This window comes from Bos indicus x Bos taurus, unplaced genomic scaffold (genome assembly GCF_003369695.1).
Source record: "Bos indicus x Bos taurus breed Angus x Brahman F1 hybrid unplaced genomic scaffold, Bos_hybrid_MaternalHap_v2.0 tig00001691_arrow_arrow_obj, whole genome shotgun sequence".
NCBI lineage: Eukaryota > Metazoa > Chordata > Mammalia > Artiodactyla > Bovidae > Bos > Bos indicus x Bos taurus.
The window spans coordinates 15,277-27,488 of NW_020867448.1; the positions used below are offsets into that span (position 1 = coordinate 15,277).

The 12,212-nt window shown below is 48.2% G+C and overlaps 2 pseudogenes and 1 gene segment (V, D, J or C); 1 reads left to right on the forward strand and 2 right to left on the reverse strand.

Moving 5' to 3' along the window:
- Window positions 1–2,075: 2,075 nt before the first annotated feature.
- Window positions 2,076–2,559, reverse strand: LOC113888754 (annotated as a pseudogene).
- A 4,686-nt stretch (window positions 2,560–7,245) lies between these two features.
- On the forward strand, window positions 7,246–7,717 carry LOC113888763 (annotated as a pseudogene).
- A 2,022-nt stretch (window positions 7,718–9,739) lies between these two features.
- LOC113888755 lies at window positions 9,740–10,311 on the reverse strand. The segment is given in 2 exon segments: window positions 9,740–10,095; window positions 10,182–10,311. Coding segments are annotated over 2 exon segments (405 nt in total).
- Between the last annotated feature and the right edge of the window lie 1,901 nt (window positions 10,312–12,212).

Here is a 12,212-nt window from a genome sequence, read left to right on the forward strand (position 1 = left end):
TGAATGAGGAATTGGGGGCCCTGGCCCAGGACATGTTGGTACCAGTACACAGAGCGGTGTCCAGATTCAGGGGAACATCTCAGAATCACTTGCTGCTTTCTTGATTTGATCAGGTATTTGGGGGTCTGGGTGACCCCAGAATCCACCAGGCCTGTTGGGAAGGAGACAGAAGGAAGCTGAGAGCAGAGCACAGGGAAGCCTCCTGTTGCAGCCCTCATCGCCAGGCTTCTATCTCAGGGAGGCAAAGACATCTCAGAAGCTACCACACTGTGTCCGGGACTCACCTGCTCCCAGGAGGCAGAGAGTCACAAAGCAGAGGAGCCTGGAGCACATGGCCGCATCAGGAACCCAAGACTGCTGCTGGCTGGGGCGGGGCTCCTTGGGTGTGTGGTGTAAAGTGCTGACCCTCCTGCTTCCTTGATTGGAGCATTTGCCTATGACGTCACTGCCCTGTGTCTCTGCAGGCTGCCCTTGTCCAATCTGGACCCCTTACCAATATGCAGGGCCAGCTCCTCTGTGCCCTTCCCTGTGCTGCACAGCCCCTCAGCAAAGGTGGGTTTGAAGTGTGCACTCTCCCCATGTCTCCTTGTGTCCGCAATATGGCTTGTCCTCCCCTCTCTGCTCCTTCCTGATACTCGTCACCAAGCCCTCAGCAGCCGCCCAAACCCCTCACCCTCCACTTCCCATGCAGGCCCCCCTGAGTACATCCCGAAGCTCCAGGCACATCCCCACTTCCCTGGCACCGAGGAGCCTGTGCTGGCTCCATGTGTCTCAGGATCACTCAGGGAACTCAAGCCTGTTCCCTGACACAGGCGTGTAGTTAAGGTTCCCTAAAGCTCCCTCTGCTGGGTGACCCTCAACCCCTCCAGCTCACCTGGTTACATGGGCCCACAGTGCCTCCTACTTGCCAGTGGTTCACAGTCTCATGGATTTGCGTTCTCTGTCTAAAGGGTACAGAAACCCCACAAGCTTAATACACACTCACATACACACACACACACACACACACACACACACATACTCACATTCTAGTGTTCTACTGCCTTCCCATCCTGGCTGAATTAGGGTTCATCTTCAAATCTACTCTTACCTCTGGAAGTTGAAGACTCAATGATCCGACATTGTTGCTAAGAAGGAAAGAATCGCTGCACCACTGCAATGATGGTACTTAGCCAAGATGGAAATAATCGCCATAAAATAAACACTCTGAAGATCTCACGTGAATCTGCCTGGAAATCTGTATTCCATACCTACCTCTGATTAATCGGATACATGTATTTCCAGATGTCTTGTATAAATTAAGCATTTCCAAATTCTAGTTGATACATTTTTTAAAGAGGTTTTATATATACGAGCTCATATATTTCTGCACTTATGAAATCTTGATATAATGGGGCAATGGAAGATATATTTTGACTTTGAGAAGATTTTGATGAGGGAGGTGGTGCCAAGCTGGCCGAGGTTTGGTGAGATGCTGAGGTAGTCGGGGGCGGGAGGATGTACATAGAAAGCCAGTCTCTCCTTCAGATGGACTCACATGAGATTTGGATAACTGATAATTAACTGAAGCTGATTTCTCTTTGATGACTCCAGACAACTTGCTCAAAGCAGACCATGTGGAGAGGGCACTTTAAAGGCTTCCGTATGTCTTGGGAAGGGATATGACCCGGATGAGGGAGGAGCAGCATGGGTGTGGAAGAGGGGGCCAGGGAGGTGAGGAGAGGAATGTCCTGCCCACCCAAAAAAGGTGGGCAAGAGCGGAGACCACATGAGAGCCAATCCGGCAGAGACTTCCAGAGAGACAGCATTGAAGTGAGACAAGGTGATCTGTTTTTATCTAATTTACCAGCAACCTTCCCTCCTGGAGGTCTCAGGCTCAGGTGATGACTAGCAGTCAGAGCTGGAGAAGCATCTTCTTGGTTCACAGGGAGGATGCAGGGAAAAGACAGAGATGGATGGTGGACACATGTCTCGGAGTCCCTGAGTGAAGTTTGGGTCAGCCTAGTCCACACACCTAGGGTCACACTGCAGGCACATGGCTAACCAAGCCCTGAGGCTCCCAGTGCTAGGAGCTTTCACTTGGACCCCCTGTCTTTTTGCACAGAGAGGAGGTGGCCATGCAGCACCGTGGAGTAACTGCTAGCACACAAGTACACAGATGTCTGGGAGCGGTTGGCAGACTCCAGCGTGAGAGGGAGTTCTCTGTGCTTGATCTGGAGACTCTGTACCCGTTGGGCACGTCTCCTTTCTCTGTGGTGGGAGGCCCAGCTGAATAATGGATCAGCCTCAGCCCGTGTCCCAGGTCTTGTCGGTACCAGTACATATAGTTATGACCCAGATCCTGAGTACATGTCAGTGTCATGCTCTGTCCTCTTCTCACGACCTGGAATCTGGGGTCCTGAGTGACACCAGCATGGACCGCCCCTGTGGAGAAGGAGGACTGATGCTGCAGTCACAGAGGACAGGCTTAGTGCTGGCATCCCGAAGGGGCCCCTGCCCCCAGGACTCACCTGCCTGCAGGAGACAGAAGACCACACAGCCCAGGAAGCAGGGGCTCATGGTTGGGGCGGGGTAGGTGGAGGGCCCTCTGGTCTGAGTGTGGATGAGAAGGGAGAGCGGCTCTCCAGGGAGTCAGTCCTTCTGAGATGTCACTGTCCCTGCCAGGCCCCAGAGACAACCTGTCATATGGCAGCCAGGCCCCTTCCCCTAGAGGCTCAAATCAAAGTTGATTAGAACAGGGAGATGGCTTGGACAGATTGCTTGGAAATGGTCTGAACAGCCGTAAGTCTTACAAAGTGCTGTAACCTTTCCTTAGAGTAGTTTGTACGTTTTATGTATATTTTACTCCAGAGATAATTCCTTAATTTGTATATTAGCTTATTTGTCTACATATTTCTGTAGTTTTGAATCTCAGAGGAAATCCTTAGGGCTTCCTGCTGTCCTTTATGCCCCATGCATCCCGAATACTCCCTAAAGTGTTGTTTCTGCTTTGCTCAACTGACCCAGTCCTGCTCCTGTTGTCTCACCTACAGTGATTCTTTGGTGTCTGGTTCCTTAACTGCAGGGCAGACTCATCACTATTTGAGAAATCACTTGGCTCTATTTCTTCTCAGTTCAGTAACAGACAGGACACCTGCCAAATGCAGGTACAGCGCCTTCTCGCTCGCCAAAGTATGTGCTTCCCGAGTCTGAGGGCGCAGGGAGGGGACACAGTAAGTAGAACCACCGCAGCCCAAAGACAGAACTTTCTTTGTGGCCAGAAGCTGGTTGCTCAATGCGGATGGCATTTTGGAACAAAGAAAGATATATATGAGAGGGATTTGGGGCGAAGTGCCGGACGCCAGGATAAATGAAAAGTGCTCTGACTTTATGTGAGACATCCACCCCATGGGAATACTTCCTTGTGGAGCATGACTGCCAGTAATAAATTGATATCCTGGAGCCCTAGAGTGTACCTTGTTGCACAAACCCCACACTCAAAAGGACCCTGTACTTAGAGCGATGCTCTGCTGTCGGGATCTTCAAATTTTCAATAGTCTTTGAACCATGGACTCTGCAAAGTATGTGCCAGATCCTGGTTACATGATTTTAGACCTGCTGTGCCCTCCTGATGGCCGGATTCCCTTTAGCCTGACCACACGTCTAATGTCTGGGTGACTAAGTACTCCTGGTCCTGGGACAGAAAGACACTGAAACTAAAGCGAGAAACAAAGAAGGACCCTCATGTCATAACCACAACGACCAGCCTTGAATCTGGGCCTGGCAAGCCCTCGACTGGTTCCATGCATGTGCTCAGGACTTCTCTGGTCCAGGAGACAGAAGCACACAGTAAAGGGGGTCATATCCAGGCCAGGCCAGAAGAAAGGGCTATTTCCAGATCAAGGCCTGTGGCCTGAATCCTTGGGATCGAGTCATAGGAACCCTTCTCCCACATGGAATTATCACTCACGGATACAACTGCTGCTGGTGGTCAGGCCAGCCCAGGACCCAGTGCGTGAATCTGAAGCCTTGCTAAGTTGTTTCTCATAGAATATTAACAAAAAATCATTATAAAATGATTTCAGAAAAAGGATTCACGAGAAAAAAAAAATCTATGAAATTGAGTCAATAAATTTTACAAAAACAGCCTGTACCAGCTGGTAAGACCTTTGATGGTCATTTAATCAAACAATCAATCCCCAGTTAGGATTGTCCGTCACACGGAAATGGTATCTCACATGGTTTTAAGCACTTTGTAATTATAACACTTTCCAGGAGCACTTAACTGTCTTACATATTTAGCTTCAGGCTAAAATGAAATTGTTCTGATGGGTATAGACATAAAGTTTTCACTAAAAAGATGCATGAACAAAACAAATCTACCGCAACAGAAATCACACTGTTGGTTGTCAGGGAAGGAGAGAGTCCCGGAAACGGGGCCTGAGGGAATATCTGGTGATAAAATGCTATCTGTCTTAAAGGAACAGATGTTTCATCAGCATATACATATTTATTGATCAAACTGTAGATCTCTTCATTATACAGTGTGAATATACACCTGACCCTTGAACAACACAAGTTGGAATGGAGTGGATCCACTTGTGGGTGGATATTTTAATAAATATGCACTAAGATACTGAACAGCTGAGATTTGTTGAATCCATGGATGTGGAATCTCAGATACACCCTTGAATGTGCAAGTGAAAGTCGCTCAGTTGTGTCCGACGCCTTGCAATCCCATGGACTAAGCAGTCCGTGGAATTCTCCAGGCCAGAATACTGGACTGGGTAGGGTAGCCTTTCCCTTCTCCAGGGGATCTTCCCAGCTCTGGTCTCCTGCATTGCAGGCAGATTGTTTACCAGCTGAGCCCCAAGGGAAGCCCAAGAACACTAGAGTGGGTAGCCTGTTCCTTCTGCAGTGGATCTTCGCAACCCAGGAATCAAACCGGGGTCTTCTGCATTGCAGGTGGATTCTTTACCAACTGAGCTGTCAGGGAAGCCCCCAGACAATAAGGTTGTAGGAGGTTCAGAGACCCTAAAACCTACATTGTTTACTGGTAAACTACAGTTCAAATATCAATAAAAGTGATTTAAAAATATCTGAGGTGAGATGTTACATGTACTTTTTTATTTCATGTAATGAATCATTAGGCATAATATTCCTTTCACTGGGACTTCTGATGTCCTCAATTAAAGGCTGTCAAGGCAAAACATGACCATCTCTACCTTTGCACCTAGGAAATGGTAGAAGAGGCTGTCAGAGGTTAGCAAAGGGAATCAAGAAATCCAGAGTCCTGTTATGTGCCAGGGACTTCATGCTTATTAAATACTTATGAAACCCAGGAAGATGGTGTGATGGCTAACTGAACGTGTCACCTCGACTGTGCCAGAGACATTTAATTAAACTTTATTCTGGATGTTAAGTGAGGGTGTTTTTGGAAGAGGTTAACATATAAATAGTTAGATTTTAACATTAGATTAGATTAACATTTTAAACAGATGATCTTCCATTCCACAGTCTTAGTGGGCCTCATCCAACCAGTGAAGATATGTATAGAAGGAAAAGTCTGATCCTCCCACAGGTAAGAGAGAACTGTTCAGCTGATGGCCTTCAGACTGGACCATCAGTTCTTGGGCCTTTGAATTTAAACATCAGCTCTCCCTGAACCTCTAGTATCACCAGTCCAACCTGCAGATTTGGACTTGTCAGCTGTAACAGCTATGTGGAGTGAACTTTAAAAGATGGGGAGCAGGAAACACAGGTATTGAGGACAGCCTTGATTCTGATTCCTTGTCTGGCAGTTAGGAAATATGAGACCTGGGCAAGTCACTTCCCATCAGATGTATAAACAGTTAAAATAGTCTTTATCTTGCATGATCTTTGTGAGCATTAAAACATACAAAGGAAAGAATGTCTAGGAAAGTCGATCAGTTCTACCTGGGTCTGGGTTTCCCTGGCTGGCAACTGACCCCCTGGCAACCACTTCCTGAGCTGGGGTAGGAGTGTTTTTGTCCCAGAGGCATCTGATCATGCAGGGCTGTGTCTTCGCTGCTGGCACAGAGATACATGGCTGAGTCTGTCAACTCGAAGGAGCTCAAGTTCAGCTCAGAGCGAGAGTCAGTGAACTGTTTTCCTGAGAATCGATCCAGGAGGTGAGCTTCTCCCCTCACATTCTGGTTGTAATACTGAACGAGGAACTGTGGGCCCTGGCCCAGGGCCTGTTGGTACCAGTACACAGAGAAGTGTCCAGAGTGAGGGGAACATCTCAGAGTCGCTTGCTGCTTTCTTGATTTGATCAGGTATTTGGGGGTCTGGGTGACTCCAGAATCCACCAGGCCTGTTGGGAAGACACAAGGAAGCTGAGGGCAGAGCACAGGGGAAGCCTCCTGCTGCAGCCCTCATCGCCAGGCTTCTATCTCACGGAGGCAAAGACATCTCAGAAGCTCCCTCACTGTGTGCAGGACTCACCTGCTCCCGGAAGGCAGAGAGTCACACAGCAGAGGAGCCTGGAGCCCATGGCAGCATCAGGAACCCAAGACCACTGCTGGCAGGAGGTGGAACTCCTGGGGTGAGTGGTCTACAGTGCTGACCCTCCTGCTTCCCTGATTGGAGCGTTTGCCTATGACGTCACTGCCCTGTGTCTCTGCAGGCTGTTTCCTGATCCACTGGACCCCTTGGCAGGATCCATGGTGGACTCCTCTATGCCCTTCCCTGTCCTGCATAGCCCCTCAGCAAAGGGTAGGTGTGAGGTGATCACTGTCCCCATGTCCCCATATGCCCATAACATGCCTTTTCCTTCTCTTTCTGTCCCTGCCTGATGCTCATCACCCAGCCCTCACCAGCCACACTAATCCCTCACCCTCCACTCCCCATGCTGCTCCAGGAGACGGCCCCCTGGGCACATCCTGAGGTTCCAGGCAAGTCCCCACTCCCCTGGGCAGTGAGGAGTCTGTGCTGGGTCCGTGTGTCTGGATCACTCAGGGAACTCAAACCTGCTCCCTGATGCAGGCATGTAGCCAAGGTTCCCCTAAGCTGCCCTCTCCAGGGTGACTCTCAACCCCTCCAGCACACCCTGCTTACCATGGGCCCACAGTGCCTCCTAGTGGCCCATGGTCCACCGTCTCACGGATCTGTGCCTTCTGTCTAAATCAAGAATAGAAATTTAGATACTTCGTGGCCTTGGTAGTGACCGCCTCTCTATGCAGGTGTGAGCCTAGCCAGCGCCTTCCCCAGGAGACCAAGGCCAGCCCCTGATCCTTGGTGACCATGTGTAACTGAAAGGCTGTGATCAAGAATGCTGATATGACAGAGGAGATGCAACGGGACTCAGTGGAGTGTGCTACTCAGGCACTGGAGAAGTATACTACAGAGAAGGACATCACGGCCCACATAAAGAAGGAGTCTGACAAGAAGTACAACCCCGTCTGGCACTGCATCGTGGGGAGGAACTTCTGTAGTTATGTGACATATGAAACCAAAGACTTCATCTGCTTCCACCTGGGCCAAGTGGCCAATCTCCTATTCAAATCTGGTTAAAAGTATGGACTGTACCACACACCCGGTGATCCATCCAAAAACCAGGACTGTAGCCTGAAGTCCAAATACCAGAGACTGAAGTCTTCAGCCCTGCCTAAGGGAACACCTCCGTCTTTGAACCTTTATTGGGTTTTGTACGGGGCATTCTCTGTACTGGTTTGTTGTGGTTATAAAGCAATTAGCAAAACGGCTTACATTTGTATTTATTTTCTACTCCATACCTCTCTGCCCATGTTTTTTTTCTCTTCGAAATCCATTCCTTCAAAGAAAGAAGTCTTTTGGAGAAGGGTGCATTAATTACCGTTTGTTCAAATAATCTAGAGTTGAAGATGGCCTCTTTAGTTGATCTTGGGTGGGCTGGTGGGGGTGATTCCTTGAAGTTTCTGCGGGATGTAACAGACTAGCCTATTCAGCACTCTTCTGTTTCATTCTTGCCCATCCTGCTCCTGTCGTGCATGGGAGAATACTACTCAGAAGTGCGTGTTGAGAGAGGCACGGCAGAGCAACTGCTGGACTAACTCTTACCCCTAATCTGATAAGTATGTTCCTTAAGCGCTCCTTTTGTGATAACTGCTACCGAGTGCTCTGGGCCTTAGGCCTCAAGAGGTGATGAATGTGTCATGGAACACCTTTAAGCTTTCTAGGGCTGTAAAATGGAAATAAGCTGGTAAGAAAGTTGGGCTAATGAGAAATCCGTTGGGCTCTAGACATTTCAGCTCCCCTGCCTGACCAAAGTATACTCTAAAGATCAAAGGTGGTCTTAAAGGGAAAAAGCTTTTAAGTATCGACCTTCCTTTTGATTTTAATAAAGTCTGCAGGAATTTAAACTTACAAGCCTGCTGTGCTGTGCTTTAACTAGCTGTGTTCACATATGAGTTGGAGCTTTCATTAAAAGACACAATTAAAACAAAAAAAGAATAGATATTCCCCACAACCCCACCTGCAACCCCTCTACACATAGACACACAAATACACACCCCTGATCTACTGCCTTCCCAGCCTGACAGAGTTAGGGTTGATCCTCAAATCCACTCTTATCCTCTGGAGGTAAAAGACTGAATGATCTGACATTTTTACTAAGAAGGAAGTAATTATTGCACCACTACAATGACAGTAGTTAGCTAAGATGAAAATACATGACCATAAAATAAATACCCTCAAGATCTCAAGTGAATCCACCAGGAAACTTGTATTCCATAACTTCTTCTGATTAATCAGATGCATATATTTCTAGATTTCCTATTGAAATTAAGCTTATTACCAAATTCTAGGTAATGCATTTTATAAAGAGGTTTTATATATATGGATTCATTTATCTCTGCACTTATAAAATCTTGAAATCATGAGGCAATGGAGGATATATTTTGACTTTGAGAAGATTTTGATGAGGGAGGTGGGCCAACCTGGCCTAGGTTAGGTGAGATGCTAAGGAGATCGGGGGGCTGGGGGGAGAACACACAAAGACAGTCCGTCCTTGTTCAGTGGACTCATATGAAGTTTTGGACAAGTGGTAATCAACTGAAGTTGGTTTCTCTTTGATGACTCCAGACAGCTTGCTCAAAGCAGACCACATGGACAGGCCACTTTAAAAACTACCTTGTGGTTTGGGAAGGGACGTGACCATAGCTCAGTTGGTAAAGAATCCACCTGCAATGCAGGAGACCCTGGTTCGATTCCTGGGTGGGAAGATCCACTGGAGAAGGGAAAGGCTGCCCACTCCAGTATTCTGGCCTGGAGAATCCCAGGGACTACACAGTCCATGGGGTCGCAAAAGAGTCGGACACGACTGAGCGACTTTCACTTTCGTGACCCAGATGAAGGAGGAACAATGTGGCTGGAGTAGAAAGGGCCAGGGAGGTGGGAGAGGAGTGACTTACCCACCCAGGAAAGGCGGGCAAGAGAAGACAGCGCATGCGAGAGCCAGGTTGGGGGAGAACCTTCCAGAGAGACAGTGATGAGCTGCCTGAGGTGGGACACGTGGGCCTGTTTTTATCTAATTTACCAACAACCTTCCCTCCTGGAGGTCTCAGGCTCAAGTGATGACTAAGAGTCAGAGCTGGGGAAACTCCTGGTTCACAGGGAGGATACAGAGAAAAGACAGCAATGGATGGTGGACATAAGTCCGCAAGGCCTGGAGTGAGGTCTGGGCCAGCACAGACCACACACTCAGGGTCACACTGCAGGCACGTGGCAGCAAAGCCCTGAGGCTGCTGGTGCTAGGAGCCTACAAGCAAGGGGCTGCCTTGCCTTTTTGCACAGAGAGGAGGTGACCCTGCAGCGCTGTGGAGTAACTGCTGGCGCAGAAGTACACAGATGTCTGGGAGCGGTTGGCAGACTCCAGTGTGAGAGGGAAGTCCTCTGTGCTTGGTCTGGAGACGCTGTAGCCGTCGGGCACATCTCCGTTCTCTGTGTTGGGATGGCCATTTGAGTAATGGATCAGCCTCAGCCCGCGTCCCGGGTCTTGTCGGTACCAGTACATATAATTGTGGTTCAGATCCTGAGTGCATCTCAGTGTCGCTTTCTGTCCTGACCTTACGACCTGGAATCTGGGGTCCTGAGTGACACCAGCATGGACCGCCCCTGTGGAGAAGGAGGACTGATGCTGCAGTCACAGAGGACAGTTTTAGTGCTGGCACCCCGAAGGGGACCCTGCCCCCAGGACTCACCTGCCTGCAGGAGACAGAAGACCACACAGCCCAGGAGGCAGGGGCTCATGGCGGGGGTGGGGCAGGCGGAGGGCCCTCTGGTCTGAGTGTGGATGAGAGGGAGAGGGGCTCTCCAGGGAGTCCTTCTGAGATGTCACTGTCCCTGCCAGGCCCCAGAGCCAACCTGTCACTCAGGGGCCACGCCCCTGCCCCTAGAGGCTCAAATCAGAAATGAACCTGAGAGAACTGTTCACAACAGGAAGACCCATTCAGCTCAATAGGCATCAGCCTTACAAGTTGTTGTAATATGTAAACTGTTTGCAACTTTATGTATACTTTGTTCCAGAGATAATTCTTCATTAAACTTATATTCGTCTTATTTATCCACATATTTATGTAGCCTTTTCAAAGTTATTTTTAACTGGAGTCTAATTGCCTTGCAAAGTGTGTTGGTTTCTGCTGTATACCACGTGACTCAGCCATTAGTATGCATATATCCCCTCCCTCTTGAACTTTCCTCCCTCTGAGCCCTGCACTTGACCCCTCTAGGTCCTTGGAGAGCAAAGAGCTGAACTCCCTGTGCAGTATAGCAGCTTCCCACTAGCTCTCTACTTTACATATGTAATGGGATTTCTTAGTTTGGATTCTTGGGGAAAAGTCCTCAGAGCCTTCTGCTGCCCTTTATGACTCTTGCGTCCCACCTGTGCCTTCAAGTGTCCGTTTCCACTTTGTTTAGTTGGTCGCATTGTATTTTTTTTTTCTCCCACCTGATTCTTCTAGTATCTGGTTCCCCAACCTTGGGGCAGGCTCATGGACATTTGAGGAATCCTTTGAGTCTATTTCTTACCAATTCGCTGATAGACTGGGCACCTGCTGAATGCGGCTACAGCTCCTTCATGTTCACCAGAGCACATGCTTCCTGTGTCTGAAAGGGGGGAGCAGCACAGCTGTAACCCACCTTTATTCGAGGAAAGTAGATACTTGCTCAGCACCGTGGGTGACGTGGGAGCACAAAGGAATACAGATGTGGAAGGGACCGGGGGGAGGTGGCAGACTCGGCGCAGATGAAAACTACTCCCTTTTTATTTGAGACAGCCATTCCACGTCCCTAAGTGGCATAGACGAAAGTGAAAGTGTTAGTCGCTCAGTCGTGTCCAACTGTGCAGCCCCATGGACTAGATCTAGCCCAACAGGCTCCTCTGTCCATGGGATTTTCCAAACAAGAATACTGGAGTGCATACCGACACTGAAACCAAGCACCACACAAGGGCCAACAAGTTCCGGGGCAAGACATACCAAGCAAATTCTCCAGTAACAAAGGAGCACAGCCCTTAGCATCAAGATACAAGCTGCCCAAAGTCACCCCAAAACCACAGACATCTCATAACTCATTACTGGACATTTCATTGCACTCCAGAGAGAAGAAATACAGCTCCACCTACCAGAACACCGACACAAGCTTCCCTAACCAGGAAACCTTGACAAGCCACCTGTACAAACCCACACACAGCGAGGAAAAGCCACAATAAAGAGAACTCCACAAACTGCCAGAATATAGAAAGGACACCCCAAAATCAGCAATTTAAACAAGATGAAGAGACAGAGGAATACCCAGCAGATAAAGGAACAGGATAAATGCCCACGAAACCAAACAAAAGAGGAAGAGATAGGGAATCTACCTGATAAAGAATTCCGAATAATGATAGTGAAATTGATCCAAAATCTTGAAATTAAAATGGAATCACAGATAAATAGCCTGGAGACAAGGATTGAGAAGATGCAAGAACGGTTTAACAAGGACCTAGAAGAAATAAAAAAGAGTCAATATATAATGAATAATGCAATAAATGAAATTAAAAGCACTCTAGAGGCAACAAATAGTAGAATAACAGAGGCAGAAGATAGGATTAGTGAATTAGAAGATAGAATGGTAGAAATAAATGAATCAGAGAGGATAAAAGAAAAACGAATTAAAAGAAATGAGGACAATCTCAGAGACCTCCAGGACAATATTAAACGCTACAACATTCGAATCATAGGGGTTCCAGAAGA